Source organism: Oncorhynchus gorbuscha, linkage group LG15, assembly GCF_021184085.1.
Source record: "Oncorhynchus gorbuscha isolate QuinsamMale2020 ecotype Even-year linkage group LG15, OgorEven_v1.0, whole genome shotgun sequence".
NCBI lineage: Eukaryota > Metazoa > Chordata > Actinopteri > Salmoniformes > Salmonidae > Oncorhynchus > Oncorhynchus gorbuscha.
The window spans coordinates 37,626,627-37,648,465 of record NC_060187.1 but is presented as its reverse complement, the minus strand read 5'-3'; the positions used below and the strand labels follow the sequence as shown (position 1 = coordinate 37,648,465).

Sequence of the window (21,839 nt, the reverse complement as noted above, 5' to 3'; positions counted from 1 at the left end):
TACCAGCTGGTTTCATTAGACATTCACCACGTTATCTGCCTACCTCATCCAGTTTGGTGTGGAAGAGGCCTTTGATCTTCTCTTTGTGGGTCTGACACACAGTCTGCAGCTGCTCCGCCTGCCCAGAGAGCTCTCTGTGTTTTAGCTGCAGAGGTGGAGGAGAGATGGAGGAAGAGGGAAGGAAGAACAAAAGAGAAAAGGGAAAGGTTTAGAGGTTGAGACTAAAGCAGAGACAACATTCCTAGGAGGTTAGTCTCCTTCAACATGACTGATAAAGGGAGGGTTGAGAGTTGAAGTATGAGCCTGAGGGAGAATCTGAATGCAGTAATTTCATTTATTACTCTTTAACGAGGTGGCGATACTGTTGTCACATGGATTATTTGCATTGGATTGAGTGATTTGGACATTTTATTGACCTTCTCCTGCTCCAGGACTTGCTGCAGGTGATTGTGGTACTGAGGTGTCTTCATGTAGGTCATGAACTGGAGGTACTGGACTTTAATGTTGTCTGTGGAGGGAGAGACAGAGAGGACTGGCCTTCAGCTCTCCTGGCTGTGACTAATAGACAGGTCTGTGTTATAAGGAAGGGTAGCAAGGCTCACCTAGAAGCTGTTGTAAGCCAGGAGGAGTGGGGCCCAGCAGCAGTTGCCCAGACGCATAGTGCTGAACTTTGGGAGGTAGCTGGTAGAGGGGACTTTGAGGTGACCTGTATGCATCTGTAGAAATAACAAAGAAAGTCAACTAAACAAACATGGACCAAAATGAAGAGTTTAAGGCTAAATAAACAGAAATGCACAAGAGTATATGGACTCAGCCCTGGGTAGGAGTGTGTGTGAGAGTGAGCAGGTGGCTCACCCTGAGGGGGTGCTGCAGAGATGGTCTTGGCGTGCAGCAGCTCCAGGGCACTCTGGCTCTTCTTGCTCTTGCGTTCGGCTGCAGTCACGGCAGCCTTCTTGGGACGCCCGCGCTTCCGAGCGCTCAGCTTGCGGCCTTTGCTGAGGAGTTTGGCGCGGCGGGGTTTGGGTGACGCCTTCACGACTGCCAATGGCCTCGGTTGCTCATCCTCCCCGCAGGAATCCTGAGACAGGGAGAGGCCAGAGTGAAAACAAACCAAAGATAGAGTGGTGATCTCATCAGGAGAAGAACTGAGCAGAGACATGAAAGACGATAAAGGGACTTACCTTGTGCTCCTTTGCCTTGGTTGGGGTGGTGTTTTTACTGTCTTTACTATTCTTTTCTTGTCGACGCCTAGCTGCTTCTTGCTCCTCCTAAAAACACATAGGAACATCTTAGTGTTGTTTTACCACGTGAATAGATCAGGAGGGCATATAAACTGGGTGCAACTGCAAAGACAAACCGGACGTGACTAAGATTGTCATTACACATAATCTGTGGGCAACATAAAATAATACAGTGACCAAAAGGAACAAAAAGAAGCTTACCCTGAGTTTAGGATTTTTGAGACTATGAAAATAGTTTTCAAGCTGAAAAAGAAAAGAAAGTATCAAGTACTGCACATGGACACAGAGGCGAAGACAGCAGAGGTCACAATCTCCCCTCTCTCTCTTTAGTGCAGTCACCTTGTGTGACACTATCCATAAGCCCTCCAACACGTGCATGTGAGTGGGGGGATACAGAAACAATGCAGCGATGACCTCACCGTTTCCACTGCCTCAGGTGAATGGTTACATTCAAAATAGCCAGTTGTTTCACTTGCACTTTCAAGCACTGAGAACAGTCTCATTGCTCGAATGAGCAAGTGAAACAACTGGCTAAGTTTTTAAGCAGACTGTTACGGGCCGGTATAGACAAGTATCAAAACGAAACATATTCAAAACAGAGAGCATATTCTAGGTTATATTGGCAAAATATGCCCTCCCACAACAGACAGGCAGAAAATGTTAGATTTTCTGCTTGCAGTTAGGCTAACTGTTTGCAAAAAATGTACTAAGTCTTGTTTTCAGTGTTTCTAAACAAGTCGAAAACACTCATGGTACAACATGTAGTAGGAATGCTGGTTGCTCCATCACCTGTCGCTGTACCACATCTCCTCTGTCCACTGCAGGGCTATACCAGCAGTTGCAGTTGTTTCCTGCAGGGATATGGCCGACTAAACATGTTCTGAGTACTGCTACCGTACGCATTGTCAGAAAATATCACGTGGGTTTGTTATTTACCATGGTATTTGATACACATACAGAATAAGGACAGATGAACTGATGGAGACCTTTGAAGCGTGGGCCATTCGTTCAGTTCAAGGTTACCCTTCTTTAAATGGTGCAACTGCCATTGCAACATTGTGTGTGGGACAGAGAAGACGTTTTGTGAGTATAAAAGAGGAGAGCAGGACTCACTATGGTGCGGTCTATTGTATGAAGGTAGTAGGAAACTGGCTTCCCTGTCCAGGACACTGAACCCCTCAACGGAGACAGCTCAACGACTCTCATTATTGTGCCAATGTCTTTAGGGAGAAACAAAGGAAATCAACAAAATGTTTTAGTTCATTGAAATACACACTAGGATATGTTGTCCAAGGGCCACCCACCAAAAAAAAATCTCAGAAAGGGTGTGGTGTCCCAGGTAGGAAGCGGAAATGCACAATGTCAACATCATTTGGTAACAGTTTATTTGGACAGTCCATCTGTAGATTCTCTACATCTTCAGACTATCAGGAGCCTCTCCTGAGTTCCCAACAACTGGATGGTATGGTTCTCATGGGAAATGGAGCGAGACATTAACAAAGCCACACTCCATCTTAACTCCTCCGTATTTACTGAATTGGTTGAACGGTGCAGAAGAGAACCTCCCCAGACAGTCTTTTCTTCTTATCGTCAAGACCAGTATGAAATGCAGCATGCAACAATTTCAACGATTGACTGAGTTACAGTTCATATAAGGAAATCAGTCAATTGAAATGAATTCGTTAGGCCCTAATCTATGGATTTCACATGACTGGGAATACAGTTGGTCACAGATACCTCTACCTAAAAGGTAGAGGCATGGATCAGAAAACCAGTCAGTATCTGGTGTGACCACCATTTGACTCATGCAGCCCAACAGAGTTGACCAGGCTGTTAATGGTGGCCTGTGGAATGTTGTCCAACTCCTATTCAATGGCTGTGAGAAGTTGCTCGATATGGCCGGGACCTGGAACACGCTGTCGTACACGTCGATCGAGAACATCCCAAACATGCTCAATGGGTGACATGTCTGGTCAGTACAGGCCATGAAAGAAGTGGGACATTTAGTACGGATCCTTGCGACATGGGGCCATGCATTATTATGCTGAAACATGTGATGACGGCGGATGTTTGGCATGACAATGGGCATCAGGATCTTGTCACGGTATCTCTGTGCATTCAAATTTATATCGATAAAACAAACTTTTGTCCGTTGTCCGTAGCTTATGCCTGCCCATACCATAATCCCACTGCCACCATTGGGCACTTTGCTCACAACGTTGACATTAGTAAACTGCTCACCCACACGACACCATACACACTGTCTGCCATCTGCTCTTCACAATGAAACAGGGACTCATCGTGAAGAGCACACTTCTCCAGCGGCCATCGAAGGTGAGCATTTGCTAACTGAAGTCGTTTACGTCGCCTAACTGCAGTCAGGTCAAGACCCTGTTGAGGAAGACGAGCAGGCAGATGAGCTTCCCTGAGACAGATTCGGACAATTTGTGCAGAAATTCTTTGGTTTTTCAAACCCAGTTTCATCCGCTGTCAGGGTGGCTGGTCTCCGACGATCCCGCAGGTGAACAAGCCAGATGTGGAGGTCCTGGGCTGGAGTGGTTACACATGGTCTGAGGTTGAGGCCGGCTGGACGCACTGCCAAACTCTCTAAAACAATGTTGGAGGCGGTATATGGTAGAAAGATTAACATTAAATTATCTGGCAACAGCTGTGGTGGCCAGTCCTGCAGTCAGTACGCCAATTGCACACTCCCTCAAACCTTTAGATCTGTGGGTTGTGTGACAAAACTGCACATTTTAGAGTGGTCTTTTATTGTCCCCAGCACAAGGTGCACCTGTGTAATAACCATGCGGTTTCATCAGCCTCACCTGTCAGGTAGGTAGATTATCTTGGCAAATGACAAATGCTCAATAACAGGGATGTTACCAGAGAAATATTTTTTTTGTGCATATGGAACACTTCTGGGATCTTTTATTTCAGCTCATGAAACATGGGACCAACACTTTACATGTTGCGTTTATGTTTTTGTTCAGTGAAGTTTATAGCATTTATTTCATGCCTGCTACATTAGGATAGACTATCAGTAACATTTCATCTAACTATGTACTAACCCTAATCCTAACAAGAAGTTGCTTATCAACAGATAGTTTGTTATTGGTATGACCATCTGTAGAGCATCTACAGAAGGACTATCCGGACTATCCAAATAATGTGTGACCGATCATTTTGTGTTCTCCAACTTATAAAAGTTACACATTAATTAAATATTATACATTTTAAAAAGTAGCATTTTGGGTCATTTGGGTAAACCTTAACATGATGTTGTCATGTTATATCTTGGATACAATTGTTACACTCGTTACGTACACTTCTGTTGTCCATGCTTGCAGAAAGGAAACGCATGCACCGGACAAATTCCCAAATAATACAAGATAAGAAGTTGAAAAATACTAAATTGATGTATGTGGTAAACCCTTCAAATGCGTGGATTCGGCTATTTCAGCCACACTTGATGCTCACTGACATATAAAATCGAGCTCACGGCCATACAATCTCCATAGACAAACATTGGCAGTAGAATAGCCTTACTGAAGAGCTCAGTGGCTTTCAACGTGGCGCTGTCATAGGATGCCACCTTTCCAACAAGTCAGATCCTAAAATTTCTGCCCTGCTAGATCTGTCCAGGTCAACTTTAAGTGCTGTTATTGTGAAGTGGAAACGTCTAGGAGCAACAACGACTCAGCCACAAAGTGGTAGGCCACACAAGCTTACAGAACGGGACAGCAGAGTGCTGAAGCTCGTTAACATCGTCTGTCCTCGGTTGCAACACTCACTACCGAGTTCCAAACTGCCTCTGGAAGCAACTTCAGCACATTAACTGATCGTTGGGAGCTTCATGAAATAGGTTTCCATGGCCAAGTAGCCGCATACAAGCCTAAGATCACTATGCGCAAATGCCAAGTGGGTGGTGTAAAGAAGAGTGGAGGCTGCTATAGCAGCAAAAGGTGGACCAACTCCATATTAATGCCATAATTGTGGAATGAGATGTTCGACGAGCAGGTACATACACTGCATGACCAAAAGTATTTCCTCATGTCGGGGTTCATCTCGATCTGTGAAGGCAACGTCTTATTTGAGCTGGCGAAACGACAAACACCGGTGTGCAACAAATGTAATCAAGGTTGAACATAGCAACGTCGGAACGTTGCAAGAGAAATGACCCAAGATGCGCTATAATAGATGCTAAATACTTCAACTATAATTAAAAAGAAAAAAATGTATGTGCAACTTTTAGTTTTGAATCAGACAGACAGATGTTAATAACATTATCTACATAATTCTGTTGACATTTCTGCAGTTCCATTTCCGGGGTCTGCCCAGAACATAAACTTGTTCCATGATGAAGACTTACCACTCAAGTTTCGACTGTTGATTCTAAAATTTAGAGGTGCAAAAGGTTTTGATGATACAATTTTCGCACCTAAGAGAGAGAAACAAAGTTTCACTTTTCATGAAGGCACTTCACAAAAGGTTGTTTGAAATTGACAGGTTAAAAGAAAACAACACAAACACGGATCTATAATGAGTCCTAGATCAAACCATTGATCTGTGTGTGTCTGCTATACATTATCAATGGTAGCATAGATCATCCTCTCATATCTGTCTTTTAAAAGACGGGGTCATGTGGAGGAGGTCACACAGCTGAGGTGTCAGAGGTGAAGTGTGTGGAGTTGACACAGCTGCCATTATGCTACAGCATGCATGAAAGCAGCTGAATCAATAACATATTGAAATGATCCCAGGTTCTTCATTCGCTGTAACAACAATACGGTAGGGTGTCCTTGACACTGGGTAACAAAAGGGCCATTTTCTACCTACCTTCCTTCATGTTAGCAAAGCGCTCCTTTAGCTGGTGATCCACTTCTGGACCAAAGGCAAAGTTGTTCACAAAAATAACACTGCTAGACAAACGGGGAACAGGAAGAAGGGGGGAAGAGGAAGAAAAATATTTAGAGTTGAAGCTGTGCTGATGTTTCTCTTCATGTTCAGATGTGTGTAAATACACAGTGGTATCATCCAGTGTACATAGAGGTAATGCACCTTGTGTTGGCGATCCTGTCCTTCCACACTTCAGACAGGAAATCCCCCCTCTCCAGCTATAAAATGAAATAAAGAGGAACATGAGTTGCACATTGATTACTCAGGGACAATTTGTGAGTACACACGTCTGTCATGACAACAGAATACCACATACCGTGTAGTCCCCGTGCTTCTTCCCATACCACTTCATCCACCTCTTAAATTCTTTATCCATAGACTGAAAGGCAAACCGCAAACACTAGTCATTCTAAAAATCTGTTCCTTCTCCGTTGACTGACAATCATCAAGATAACCAAGACTCTTAAGCTAGATGTGGGAACTTACCTCAGCATAAGTGGCTGGAATGTCTGCCTTCTCCACACCAAAGTAGTGTTTACAGTTCGTTGCTGCGGCAACCTGCAGCACCACTTGTCCAACCCCTGCAATTACAGATAATTGCGAGTAAAAAAATAGCACCAACCTGCTCATTTAGACACATCCCACATCAACACACAGAGACACACATTAAGACGGGTTATCTCATTCAGAAGTAAACATCGACGTCGTAAACAAACACAGACCGCTGCCGAGGTCTACGAAGGTGTCATCCTCCATCATCTCCATCTCGTTGATGATCTGGGCCACCAGGTCGAAGGAGGTCTCGCCGTACACCTCGGGGGAGAAGGGCTCATAGTTGTTGAGCTTCTCGGGGTCCGTGACCGAGTGGTTGTACACCTGCTGCAGGATGTGTCTGAGCAGCCCATTGGACGGCCGCTTGTTCAACTTCAGGGGCGGAGTTGTGCCTTTCCACTGTGACACATACGGGACAAGAGGTTTAGAATGAGTATATTACATAGCTAGGACATAAACATATTGCTGGGCTCAAGTGAGCTAGGTTTAACCCACGGTGACAATACGTCTACAAGAAAGACGTCTGTTTGAATTAATGTGTGGACAAATAAGCTTGACGCAAGTCATCTGGAGATATTCCAACTTACCAGCTGGTGGATGCTGTCAATGGCTCTATTGTATTTGTCACAAAGTCTCTGCATACTCTCGAAGCTGTAACAACACACATAGAAATAAAGAAATAACACCAACATCATATGACAAGAAACCAACAGCCCATGACTTTGTTTGTGCTGATATTTGTGAGTTTGTCCAGCACCCTGGACACAGGAATGCTAATTGCATATCAGTTTGCCATCCCTCTACGTGACTCCTTCTCATGTCTTTTGGGCTGCTGCCACGGGAAACAAAACTATTCCTAAATTAGCATCGCTGCCATTAATATCTTTATTACCTTCTGGGAATAATTATCCTTCAAATGTGAAGTGGAGGGGAGGTCCATTTGGTTCATACTCTGGATGTCTTAAGTGTTATGTTACTATGGTGTTCTGTGCTTCAGAACAGCATCATAATCCTCGTTCCTCATCGTCTGACCCTCGGCTCACCTCTTGGTGTCGTAGTCGATGAGGACATAGTTCTCCATGGCCAGCTTAAGGTCTGGGATCTCCTCACACACCCACCTGGGAACAATGGTCAACACATGGTGAGTTCACTTTGATCTAATCTAACTCAGTGAAGAAGTGCAGTCACTCACTGCACCATGCTTTTGAGATTTAGGAGAACGGTACTAGTTACTTACCGAATGGTCTCAATCATTTCATGAGCAGCATCGTGGTGTTTGTCCTGGAGACAGAAAGTGAACACAGGAGAAGAGAGATTGAGTACTTTCAGTACAATTTGTTTATGCAAAAAGCATTTCTTGACAGGCAATAAAAAGACTGACTTACTGCAGTATATAACAGACTGGCAGGAACCAAAAACTAAATACGGATATCCCAAAAATGTACACAAATATGCTAACAGCTACCAACACGAGTTCAGACAGCCGGGTCAGATAAGGCCAGCAGCACTCAATTACTTAATAATCCACACACAGCGCAAACCATAGTCGTTAGTGTGACACACTTAGTACGACTGCCAGCATAACAATTCAGGAGACACCACTGAGTGTATCACTGTTATCAAGCTGACATTCTCTAACTGGATGTGGTCTGGGAGACTGTGAGCATGTGAAGCACTATCACTTAGGATAGCTGGGTTTTGTCAGAGCACTGCTTCAGCATGGGAGGAACTGCAGGATTTCAGTCACACTGGCTGCTGGCAGCCTGAGCTGACCCAGTGACCCACTTTCTGTGTCCTGCTCAGGCACAGGGCCTGGGAGGGACGGAGGATGGGAGTGACGGAAGAAGGTAGAGAGAAACCTCCAGCCAGCCAGGCCCAGCTGCTTTCAGCTGGATTGGTATTGGCACAGTAGCAGCCTCCAGTTACTAGGCTCAGCGCTTTCCGCTCAACAGCGCCACAACTCCCGCCATGGCACCGCTGCCAATAACACCAGGCCTGAGATTATAGCACCACAGAGGGTATGAAATAAAATCTCCCGCCACAAGGATGGCAAAGCGTTTCACAAGAGGAGCAAACGCTGCTATGATGAATAGCCTAGTAATGCAACCATCACAGAATACATGCAGCCAAAACGAGGGTTAACGCGCTAGTCCCAGACTGACAGCAGTGTGTGCGGAGGCGGCGAGAGGGGGGTGTTCCTGCCGCTCACACAGACGGCACGCAGCAACACCCACTGTGGTGCTAAAAATAAACTCTGGCTAAGAGAAAGAGAGCGTGTGGCACGTGAGATAGGAGCGCTCAGCCAATCCCACACTCTCTCTTCTCCTCCGCTCCTCCTGACCCCCTGCTGTGGGCACACGACGGAACTGATGCAACCACCCACTTCCTCCCTCCCCCTCACGCTCTCTTCACCTCACCACGACACACAGCCGGCCGGGCATAACGCCTGCTTCACTACGCATTACTAACGGCCAATAATCAAATAACTAACCGTGTGCAACAGTGATATCATTACCACAGAGAAAAATAACTGACTCCGTCAAAACCCTCTTCTTCAAAGCGCTGCCTGTCCAAGAACATTGTGACAGGCTTCTAAAGCTTTGGACTATGGTCCAGTGACTTATTGTCCTTATCAGTATCCGTTTTCACCCGCATGTTGTTCAGTAGGTGAGGGAGGCAGGTGGTACTGCCTTATACTGCCTTATCCTATTCACTGATAACACAGGTCACATGGTTTGTCTAAGGAGTGATTCGCTTGTTACAAAGTTGAACTTCAAACACACTTGAGAGGAACACATGAACACCATTAGCTAGGCTATCGACAACACAAACTAGGCAAGATGACATTGATTCAAGTAGTGTCTTATTTAAAGGCATTCTGGCTATAGTTAAAGCACCAAGAAAAAAAATGAACAAAGGCCTCTACAGCAGAAGAGGTGTACTTCATATGGAAGCAGTTATGGATGATTTAAATCTGCAGATGGTGACTGGGTGTGTGAGAGAAAGTGTATTCAAGCATGTGGTGGTAACAGCGTCGATGTGGTGAGACACGCAGGCAGCATATATCACAACTCTGTTGTTGTTCACTGCACAACACAAGAGCACAGTGTGCGTTGTTTGTCTGTGGGTGAATGGGGCGATTTGGGTTGCACTTCGGGAGTCAGAAGTACTGGAATATGTGTGATGTATCTTTTGTGGTGGAGAGCAGTGGGCGGCATTATTAATACAACTTAATCTGAATAGTCATGGAAATGAAGTAGTCTGCTCAAGCGTCATTACAGTCCTCTTCCATAGATCAAACTGTGCAAAAATAGCCACAATGAGACATCAAGGGCATGTGATTTGGAGACTCAAGTAGAATCAAGTGTGTTGTAATCCTACTCTTATTTAACGCCCCTTCATGTCCTCAAAGTGCATATTGAGGAATTGTCTAGGTCCTTATTGAAAACAGTGCTGAGACTCCACACATACAGATAATGAGCACTGGCTGCCACGTTACTCAGTACAGGACATATGCCTATGATATTTAAGTCTATATTTATGATATCAAGACACCAACTTCGACAGAATAACTGAGGCACCAGCAGCTCTAAACAGTTTGCAAAATGCCTTTTCCTGAGAAAAGGCCAGTCATGCAACAGTGCTCTTATCGGTCTCTGGCGTAATGGAGTGATGTCAGCCGAGTCCAACTGTGGAGGACTGCGTCAGCAGCAGCATTGCCTAGTTCCTGTACTCTGACGTAAAGGAGCATTACCCAGTGTGACACTACAGGCCCCAAACAGACAACACTCCACCGTGCTGTTCTGAGAAATTCTGCTTTGGGTTATTCATTTTTTTTAGCAGTCTTGCCACAATTTACTATAAAATGAGAAATACACCTGAAACACATTTGAAGCCACCAGAGAAACCACAACCATTTAATCTGCTTCCATTTCTGTTCTCGCTTGTACAATCTGCTAAACTTTAGCATTCAGCTAAAGGATATGTTCAAGGCATGCTGCACATGCAAGGTCTAAACACACTCAAATCTGCCAGCAAATGTGTTGTTGGAGTTGTACTAGGGCCCAAACTAGGATAAATATTTTCAACATATGTTCTAGCTAGTAAGTCAGACATAGGTTAAAATATTACAGCAGCATGTTGTGCAATTTTTAAAAAGTATATTGATGCAAAATCTAAAGAAGCTTGATAATGGTCCAAGGGCTGGGTAATATGGCCAAAATACCACATCACGGTACAAAAAACATATTGGACGGTTTGATGGTATTTGACAGTATTTTATGTTTCGATTAATAAAAGTTTACTTTATAAGTAGTGAGTGACCCTAGGGTGTTAACACATGCATTCTAAGTGATTTCAATGGGTCTTTCTCCATTCTGATGGTTTTATACTGTTCAATTCAACTTCAACCAAAATTTATTTTCAGCATTGTCATACATTTCTGCATTTTAGGCACTCATTTGAGATCATTTCCACATTGCTACCTAGGACTGCACAATATGGGCAAACAATATAGGCCTTATTTTTAAGCAAATATTTACTTGCGAATTAGATCAAAAAACTTGGGTGAACAGTTGGAATCATGGAAATAGAATGTTTATTCAAATGCTATAGTTAGAATATAAATAGTGGGCATTTTGAATACAGTGTTGTTTTACATGAAAATGAAAGAACATGCCAGGGAGGAGTTTTTGTGACAGGGTAGGAACCAAAGTGTTGATAAGTGTTAACTTGGGGACCCTATGATTTTTGGCTACATTTAATGTTCTCTCTTACATTCTTCATGTAGCTAACATTCATGCTTAATGTATTCCTCTTTGATTAAAAAGATACTGTTGCACAAACAAAATACTGATTTAGGTTTATACCATCACTGGTATTATCAGACTGTATAGCTAATTGTGTTTTCTCGAATTACATTTGACTCAAGTAGCGAAGTAAACTATAAAAACAGAAGTTACATCACATTTAACAAACCAAACATTCAAATAGCATTATAGAAGGTAAAGTAAAAACCCATACCGGTATAAAGTACAATACGGTATACCGTCCAACCCTACATGGTGTTAACATCATAAAGAACACTCAGCATTGATTCATTGTTTTTAAATCAGCTGTTTTTAAATCTACCCAGGATCACCAGTCTGCAAAAGCTTTAAAAAAAAAAAACCATGGAATGCAGTAGACTATTGTCCACATTCAACCTACCCTACAGGTTTATCCAGTGGCATTTGCATCTAACAACCCAAACGTAGCCTAGTCCTCCATATATTCTTCAAGCTATATAGGCTATTTCTGGATCCCAAAATAGTTGTAATTAGTATTCAGTCTAACACACCCTTGCTGCTGGCTGTTAGTAGTCGCCTCTGCACTAAAACATGTTTGAGTAGACTAAACTCCGTTCGCAATATTGTATTGGATGTTAACGTTTATGTTCGTGACTAGGTTTCAAGTCCAACTCTTTCAGCTAATTCCCTGAATTTGCTGCACTGGTTTCAAAATTGGGATGGATATTTGTGATCAAACAATTTGAGATACATGTTGGAGTGACATGGGATGGTATATCCCTAATTTTCATTGTTTTCTTGTGACCCAGTGAAAAAGCTAAATATAACCATAGTGGGTGCAGACTTTTGCCATCCACAACTTGCCTTTTGAAACACAAATATAAGGAACTACAGTTATGGGGAATTGTATAGCGTTCCTTCTATGCAGTTGCAAATTATAGCTTCTGATGTGCTCATTCTTCCTATTGGCACAGAAGGTGCTTTGTCTCATGAGTGCAGGGGTGTAATAATTCATCCAAACAAGTTGCAAAACGGTTCAAGTCCAGTCGCCAGCTATCCCCCAGATTCCCAAAGAGTGTGCAAAAATGGTTCTATGCAATAACAGGAACAGTAGACGTCATTAAAGGCAGTGACCACCATGCAGACCCATTTGCATTTGGATTCCAGCTAGCAGACTAAATTCAACTCCATCGTGAAGGAAGTTTCTAATAATCTTTGTGAAATTCAGCTCCGACTACATCTATTCGCCTAAGGTCAATATCTACAATAACTCTGTAGTTGCGTGCCTTTGTTGGCTGGAATTCATACTTTTTAATAAAGCGTTAATCAAATACAGCCACTAAATGTTTCCTTATTGAGATTAATTTGGCACATGTACATTCATGCTGAGTTGCCCCCTTAGAGCAACAGCAATGATGAAACAGTAGGTGGTTGTATTTGATTAACATTTTATTAAAAAGTACGATTTCAGCAAATAAAGAAAGGCATGTAAATACAGAGGACCAACATAAGTAAAAGGAAATACTTTTGACCTTGTCGTCAAGAGCTGAAGTCCACAAAGCCTGATCTCTGATCAACTCTGTAGGTGGAGTTCATCAGAAACTTCCTTCACCATTGTGTTGAGTTTAGTCAGCTATAGTCCAGCTAGCTACTACAGTGGCTGTAATTTTTCTGCACAATATTTTGCTAAACAACCCCCCCTCCCCTTTTTTATAGCTAACATTACTGAAAGTTTTGGCAAAATGAAATGCATAGATGAGTTGAATTCCACATATTGCAAATGAGAGGGGAAATTCCAGAAGTTGAAAAAGATACCTTAATAGAAAATTACTCAAGTAAAAGGGAGTCACCCAGTAAAATACTACTTGAGTAAAAGTCTAAATGTATTTCATTTGAAATATACTTAAGTATCAAAAGTAAATGTAATTTCAACAATATACTTAAATACCAAAAGTAAAAGTATAAACCATTGTAAAAATATAAACCATTTCACCACTTCATTAAGTCAGGATTCCTATTTGACTCAGCCATGCCTTCTTGCCCGTCCAACATTTCCTCATCTCTCACCCCTTCTAATGAGACTATCCCCAATGCTTCTCCCTCCTTTTCCCCTGCCCCACAACAAAGTTTCTCCCTGCAGGCAGTCACTGACTCCAAGGTGCTAAAGGAGCTCCTGAAACTTAACCCCCAAAAAACAACTGGGTCAGATGGTTTAGACCATTTCTTCTTTAAGGTTGCTGCCCCTATCATCGCCAAGCCTATATCCAACCTTTTTAACCTGTCTCTCCTCTCTGGGGAGGTTCCCATTGCTTGGAAGGCAGCCAATGTTCATCATTTACTTAAAGAGGGAGATGAGGCTGATCCTAACTGTTATAGGCCTAATCCTATTTTACCCTGTTTATCAAAAGTGTTGGAAAAACGTGCCAATAGTCATCTGACTGGACTTCTTGATGTCTATAGTATTCTCTCTTGGATACAATATGGTTTCCACTCAGGGTATAGATGTGTCAATGCAACCTAAAAGGTCCTAAATTATGTCACCATTGCCCTTGATACTAAGCAATGTTGTGCTGCTATTCTTATTGACTTGGCCAAAGCTTTTGATACAGTAGTCCATTCCATTCTTGTGGGCTGGCTAAGGAGTATTTGTGTCTCTGAGGGATCTAGTTTGCCAACTACCTCTCTCAAAGAGTGCAGTGTATAAAGTCAGAAAATCTGCTGTCTCAGCCACTGCCAGTCACCAAGGGGGTACCCCAAGGCTCAAGCCTAGGCCCCATGCTCTTCTCAATTTTCACCAACAACATAGCTCAGGCAGATGATAGTCCCTCCTAGGATGTTGTGTTAAACGCTCTACAACAAAGCTTTCTTAGTGTCCAACTATCTTTCTTTACCCTTAACCTTGTTCTGAACACCTCCAAAACAAAGGTCATGTGGTTTGGTAGGAAGAATGTCCCTCTTCCCACAGTTGTGATTACTGTGATTTATGTAGTTATGTTGACTCTTGTCGTGATGTGTGTTTTGTCCTATATTTATATATTTAAAAAAATATATAAAATAATCCCAGCCCCCCGTCCCTGCAGGAGGCCTTTTGCCAGGCTGCCATTGTAAAGGGTCATGTTCTTAACTGACTTGCCTAGTTAAATAGAGATTACATTTCAAATATTCCTTATATTAGAGAAACCAGGTGGCAAGATTTTTTTTTTTTTTTTTATACATTTATGGATAGTTGGGGGCACACTCCAACACTCAGACATAATTTACAAATGAAGAATGTGTTTAGTGAGTCCACCAAAGCAGAAGCAGTAGGGATCTCCAGATGAAATCTCGCGTCTTGTGACGGCCGGCCGCCCAACAACCTGCCCGCTTGACCCTATCCCCTCCTCTCTTCTCCAGACCATTTCCGGAGACCTTCTCCCTTACCTCACCTCGCTCATCAACTCATCCCTGACCGCTGGCTACGTCCCTTCCGTCTTCAAGACAGCGAGAGTTGCACCCCTTCTGAAAAAACCTACACTCGATCCCTCCGATGTCAACAATTACAGACCAGTATCCCTTCTTTCTTTTCTCTCCAAAACTCTTGAACGTGCCGTCCTTGGCCAGCTCTCCCGCTATCTCTCTCTGAATGACCTTCTTGATCCAAATCAGTCAGGTTTCAAGACTAGTCATTCAACTGAGACTGCTCTCCTCTGTATCACGGAGGCGCTCCGCACTGCTAAAGCTAACTCTCTCTCCTCTGCTCTCATCCTTCTAGATCTGTCGGCTGCCTTCGATACTGTGAACCATCAGATCCTCCTCTCCACCCTCTCCGAGTTGGGCATCTCCGGCGCGGCCCACGCTTGGATTGCGTCCTACCTGACAGGTCGCTCCTACCAGGTGGCGTGGCGAGAATCTGTCTCCTCACCACGCGCTCTCACCACTGGTGTCCCCCAGGGCTCTGTTCTTGGCCCTCTCCTATTCTCGCTATACACCAAGTCACTTGGCTCTGTCATAACCTCACATGGTCTCTCTTATCATTGCTATGCAGACGACACACAATTAATCTTCTCCTTTCCCCCTTCTGATGACCAGGTGGCGAATCGCATCTCTGCATGTCTGGCAGACATATCAGTGTGGATGACGGATCACCACCTCAAGCTGAACCTCGGCAAGACGGAGCTGCTCTTCCTCCCGGGGAAGGACTGCCCGTTCCATGATCTCGCCATCAGGGTTGACAACTCCATTGTGTCCTCCTCCCAGAGCGCCAAGAACCTTGGCGTGATCCTGGACAACACCCTGTCGTTCTCAACCAACATCAAGGCGGTGGCCCGTTCCTGTAGGTTCATGCTCTACAACATCCGCAGAGTACGACCCTGCCTCACACAGGAAGCGGCGCAGGTCCTAATCCAGGCACTTGTCATCTCCCGTCTGGATTACTGCAACTCGCTGTTGGCTGGGCTCCCTGCCTGTGCCATTAAACCCCTTCAACTCATCCAGAACGCCGCAGCCCGTCTGGTGTTCAACCTTCCCAAGTTCTCTCACGTCACCCCGCTCCTCCGTTCTCTCCACTGGCTTCCAGTTGAAGCTCGCATCCGCTACAAGACCATGGTGCTTGCCTACGGAGCTGTGAGGGGAACGGCACCTCAGTACCTCCAGGCTCTGATCAGGCCCTACACCCAAACAAGGGCACTGCGTTCATCCACCTCTGGCCTGCTCGCCTCCCTACCACTGAGGAAGTACAGCTCCCGCTCAGCCCAGTCAAAACTGTTCGCTGCCCTGGCCCCCCAATGGTGGAACAAACTCCCTCACGACGCCAGGACAGCGGAGTCAATCACCACCTTCCGGAGACACCTGAAACCCCACCTCTTTAAGGAATACCTAGGATAGGATAAGTAATCCCTCTCACCCCCCCCCCTAAGTTTTAGATGCACTATTGTTAAGTGACTGTCCCACTGGATGTCATAAGGTGAATGCACCAATTTGTAAGTCGCTCTGGATAAGAGCGTCTGCTAAATGACTTAAATGTAAATGTAAAATGTAAATACATGGCAAGTAGTTAGCAAAGAAACTTGCTGGTAACCCAACCCATTTTTATGCATGTGCTAGTAAGTAGGTCAAGTGCTAAAGTTTGCAAGCTAGCTAATGTTTGTTAAATGTTTAACGTTACATGCTGACCACACCGCTCGTGTTGCGTGCGTGAGCATTGCAAAATAAATATACACATACATGTTATTCAATCATTGCACCCACACTGCTCGCGAGTCGCCAGCTGCTAAAATAGAACTTGGTTCTATTTGTGACACTGCAAGTCCCGCCTCTCCCATCACCTCATTGGTTTTTAGGAGCATATACCCACGTGCCATCTACTCATTGGTTTTTAGGACCATATACCTACATAGGTGATTGAAACAGGAATTGAGGTACACACTCCAGTCAGTAGTGGTAATGCACCTTAAAGTTAGTTGCCTACTGCCATATAAAGTCCAAAGAATAAGCAGCAGTAGCTGCTTGAAGGAGGAGAGTTTACTAGAAACGAACTTGGTTTAACCTTTTATCTGTGGATTAATTGTCAGGGAAGAGGACCATTTCTGGTAAAATAACCATGTTTATCTCAGGACATATTCGCTAGCAATAGCAAGCAAGCTAAATTGGCAAATATTTAATGCTTTTCGACCTGTCCCCAAATTAATATAGTTGGTTCAGAGTTCGTTTTGATATTTCAACCTGCGTGACTTGATCGCGTCTGTGGGTAGACAAAATCAACATCCGCGCGTTGTACGGGGTCTGGTCAGCATGTTAGACAGAATTATAACGCGAGTCAAATAAAACTGTTAAAGCTAACTTAATGACCTATCGTGGAATGTCAGCTAGACTTATGAAAACGAGGAACCGATGTAGTTAGCTAAGTGTGCAATGTTTCTCGTGTGATTTGTGAAATCCTATCTAATGATTTGTGTACACTACTACAGTAACGTTAATTGGCCTTTTGGTTTAGGTTCAGTCTATAGCTACATTAGGTGCCTATCCCACTTAGTGGATGGATAACGTTATACCGTAATGCAATATCTACTTTCACTCCAAGTGCCCATTTGTCGCTTCTGGATAGCTCCGAAAATGTATTATCTACACTGTATTGCTAACTCAGTGGTGGTACACTGGTGGGCCGTCTGTCTGACCTGCATGTCTTGCCGTGGCTTCGTAAGTAACCTTAGCTAGCAAGCGGATCATTAGCTAGTAGCTGCCGTTAGCGAATTATCGTTTGTAGATTAATAATTCCAGTGCTGATTTGGTTTCCCAAATTATACGTTAACTGGCAAAGTGTTTGGTCTGATGAAATACTTACATATACTGGTAACGGCCACGGATAACCAGCAGCTTCTGCTCCAACCGGCGACTTCAGCTTGAGTTCTAGCTTTTCTCCCATTCTACACTTTCTCCTGCGTTTGCTACGGTGGTAGGCTGGCTATGCTTGCTAGTTTAGTGAGCTAGCTACTACAATGTGATCATGTTGTCAGAAAATTCTTAACACAATATAAAAAATGGCGATTATTGTAATGAAGTGAAGTAGTACACGACCCTTGTAGTCCGACGTTCAAATATTTCCGTCTGGTTTTAATAAATTTATTTCAAAAATAAATGTTCATGCCGAGCGGCTACTACACCTCGTCCTCGGCAGTACAGCCGCCATCTTGCTCCGCTCGGCGTGAAAAAAAAGGAAAACCGGCCTCTACCAAAGTGACAATCGTCAGGGAGGGGGGACTCAGAGCAGGGGAAGTATACGGTTACCGGGAGTGTACAACCGGATTGTTACATTTCGAACAGTGACCATGACGAAAACAACGAGTCATTATCTTATGTAAGACTGGGATTTCCTGGGAGCAATAACGGCCAACTGGCGGGAAATACAATTTTACTTGATTACTCACCGTGACAGTGAATTTCGAAAGTAATATTTTTGTTGTTATGGAGCAGAGGCAGACCTCGAAGTAGTTTGCGTTCTTTATTTCAGGTTCAGAGGTGGTGTTGGGTCTTGTACAAGAGACACACTCAATTGGGTGCTATTGTAACAGTATAATTTTAAACCGTCCCCTCGCACGAACCAGGGACCTTCTGCACACATCCACAACAGTCACCCACCGCTCCACAAAAGCAGCGGCCCTTGCAGAGCAAGGGGAACTACTACTTCAAGGTCTCAGAGCAAGTGACATAACCGATTGAAACGCTATTTAGCGCGCACCGCTAACTAAGCTAGCCGTTTCACATCCGTTACACTCACCCCCCTTTTGACCTTTTTCCGCAGCAACCAGTAATCCGGGTCAACAGCATCAATGTAACAGTATAATTTTAAACCGTCCCCTCGCCCATACCCGGGCGCGAACCAGGGACCTTCTGCACACATCCACAACAGTCACCCATCGCTCCACAAAAGCCGCGGCCCTTGCAGAGCAAGGGGAACTACTACTTCAAGGTCTCAGAGCAAGTGACGTAACCGATTGAAACGCTATTTAGCGCGCACCGCTAACTAAGCTAGCCATTTCACATCCGTTACACTCACCCCCCTTTTGACCTTTTTCCGCAGCAACCAGTAATCCGGGTCAACAGCATCAATGTAACAGTATAATTTTAAACCGTCCCCTCGCCCATACCCGGGCGCGAACCAGGGACCTTCTGCACACATCCACAACAGTCACCCATCGCTCCACAAAAGCCGCGGCCCTTGCAGAGCAAGGGGAACTACTACTTCAAGGTCTCAGAGCAAGTGACGTAACCGATTGAAACGCTATTTAGCGCGCACCGCTAACTAAGCTAGCCGTTTCACATCCGTTACACTATCCCACTTCTTACATCAGTGTTTCAAATTCAGGGTGGGTGGTGGTGGTGGGGAAGGCTCAACCATGGTCCCTGTCACCAAAGATTACTGTATCTGTGCTGTCACTGCAAATTATGCTAAGAGGTTCAAACCTCTTGATGTTGCTTGACTTTAGGCATTGTAAGGTTCTACACAAATGCCTATAGGCATCCCTCTGCTGCCACCAGTGTAGCCAACCAATGTAGAGCGAGGGAATGCTGTAGTTCAGCATCCCCCCCCCACAATGTTCAGTTTCATAGCTGTGAATCTTGACTTCTTTTCAACTTAAGCTGTGCCATTTACCACCATTGCCATTTTATTTGATCTTTTATTTTAAAAGTCAAAGCTGAGACCAAAGTCTCTTTTCAATATGAGCCCTGTATAGCACCACAATATGTCAAAATACAATAAACACATTGAACTACACATTCGCATACAATACACAAAAAGCAAAACAATCTTTTGTAAAAAGGTCCCTTAACAACTGTCTGAAATGTCCTAGAGGCACCGATTCCTCCTATTTTAAAGTGCATTGTAGATCATTCTACACACAAGGCTCAAGGAAACCAAAGGCTGATCTACCTAACTCTCGAGACATCAAAGGAGTCTCCAGAGTTAACCAACCCTGTGAACGAGTTTGATAACTTGTCATTTTAAATCTTAACAGTGACGTTAAGTAAGTCAGGTTTGTTGAGCAGGGCTTTGTAAACAGAAAGAGCGCAGGTATTCCTTAGATTATAGAACCATCCGATTGTCTCAGATGGATTACATCTGCACTATCTTACGAGAACTTGAATACAATAATCATTTATACTGAACAAAAATATAAACGCAACATGTTTCATGAGCTGAAATAAAAGATCCCAGAAATGTTCCATACGGACAAATAGATTATTTTTCAAATTTGTACCATTTTTTTAAACATCCCAGTTAGTGAGCATTTGGCCAGGTGCACGGTGTTTCCTCCGGCGCATTGGTGCGGCTGGCTTCCTGGTTGGATGCGCACTGTGTTAAGAAGCAGTGCGGCTTGGTTGGGTTGTGTATCGGAGGACGCATGACTTTCAACCGTCGTCTCTCCCGAGCCCGTACTGGAGTTGTAGAGATGAGACAAGATAGTACTACAACAATTGGATACCATGAAATTAGGGAGAAAAAGGGGTAAAAAAATTACACAGTTCCGGGACAAGGTAGCACATCCAGTGAACAGGTCAGTGGTCCATAGCCGCAGGTAGAACAGCTGAAACTGGAACAGCAGCACGACCAGGTGGACTGGGGACAGCTCAGGTCCTCTGGGAGGGCGATATGGAGCATTCTTAAATTCACACAGGACACTAGATAAGACAGTAGAATTACACAAGATACAACAGACTGACCCTAGCCCCCCGGCACATAGACTATTGCAGCATAGATACTGGAGGCTGAGACGGGATGGTCGGGGGATACTGTGGTCACGTCCGACGATACCCCCGTGCAGGGTCAACCAGGCATGATATAACCCCACCCACAGCCCCCACACCACCAGAGGGATAACAGACCACCAACTTTCTACCCTGAGACAAGACTGAGTAAAGCCCACAAAGATATCTTCCAACGCATGACCCTGAGGGGCGCAAAACCGGACAGGAAGATCACGTCAGTGACTCAACCCACTCAAGTGACGCACCCCTCCTCGAGACGGCATAGAAAAGCACTAGTAAGCCAGTGACTCAGCCCCATAATAGGGTCAGATGCAGAGAATCCCAGTGAAGAGAGGGGAACCGGCCAGGCAGAGACAGAAAGGGCAGTTCCTCACTCAAGTGCCTTGCTGTTCACCTTCACACCCCTGGGCCAGACTACACTCAAGTATCGGACCTACTAAAGAGATGAGTCTTCAGCAAAGACTTAAAGGTCGAGACCGAGTGCGTGTGTCTCACAAGGACAGGCAGGCCATTCCATACAAATTGAGCTCTATAAGGAGAAAGTACTGCCTCCAGCTGTTTGCTTTGAAATTTTAGGGACAATAAGGAGGCCTGTGTCTTTTGACCGTAGCGTACGTGTAGGTATGTACAACAGGACCAAATTGGTGAGATAGGTAGGATCAAGCCCATGTAATGCCTTGTTGGTTAGCAGTAAAACCTTGAAATTATCCCTAGCCTTTACAGGAAGCCAGTGTAGAGAGGCTAGCAGTGGAGTAATATATATATTTTTGGTTCTAGTCAAGATTCTAGCAGCCATGTTTAGCACTAGCTGAAGTTTATTTAGTGATTTAGCCGGAGAGTAGAGCATTGCAGTAGTCTAATCTTTAAGTGGAAAAAGCATGGATTATCTTTTCTGCATCATTTTTGGACAAAAAGTTTCAGATTTTTGTAATGTTATGAAGATGGAAAAAAGCTGTCCTTGGAATATTCTTTATGTTTGTCAAAAGAGAGATCAGGGTCCAGAGTAACGCTGAGGTCCTTAACAGTTTTATTTGAGACGACTATACAAACATCAAGATTGTCATCCACCCGCACATCTTTGTTTCTTGGGACCTAGAACTAGCATCTCTGTTTTGTC

At 44.2% G+C, this 21,839-nt stretch overlaps 1 protein-coding gene across 3 annotated transcripts in view; it reads right to left on the bottom strand.

The window, feature by feature from the left end:
* Window positions 1-18,192, bottom strand: part of LOC123997071 (histone-lysine N-methyltransferase, H3 lysine-79 specific-like) — a 30,068-nt gene extending 11,876 nt beyond the window's left edge. Inside the window, exons 1-17 of one of the 3 annotated variants that reach the window (XM_046301054.1) lie at window positions 17,799-18,192; window positions 7,930-7,973; window positions 7,736-7,810; window positions 7,280-7,343; window positions 6,863-7,091; window positions 6,627-6,721; window positions 6,457-6,519; window positions 6,303-6,358; window positions 6,081-6,160; window positions 5,614-5,682; window positions 2,355-2,461; window positions 1,443-1,484; window positions 1,182-1,268; window positions 856-1,078; window positions 603-716; window positions 417-508; window positions 44-145 (exon numbers count right to left, since the gene is read on the bottom strand). In XM_046301054.1, coding sequence (XP_046157010.1) covers window positions 44-145; window positions 417-508; window positions 603-716; window positions 856-1,078; window positions 1,182-1,268; window positions 1,443-1,484; window positions 2,355-2,461; window positions 5,614-5,682; window positions 6,081-6,160; window positions 6,303-6,358; window positions 6,457-6,519; window positions 6,627-6,721; window positions 6,863-7,091; window positions 7,280-7,343; window positions 7,736-7,810; window positions 7,930-7,973; window positions 17,799-17,879 — 1,623 coding nt within the window. In that variant the 5' untranslated portion in view covers window positions 17,880-18,192. The other 2 variants (XM_046301056.1, XM_046301055.1) reach the window with 2 other exon arrangements.
* Window positions 18,193-21,839: the final 3,647 nt, after the last annotated feature.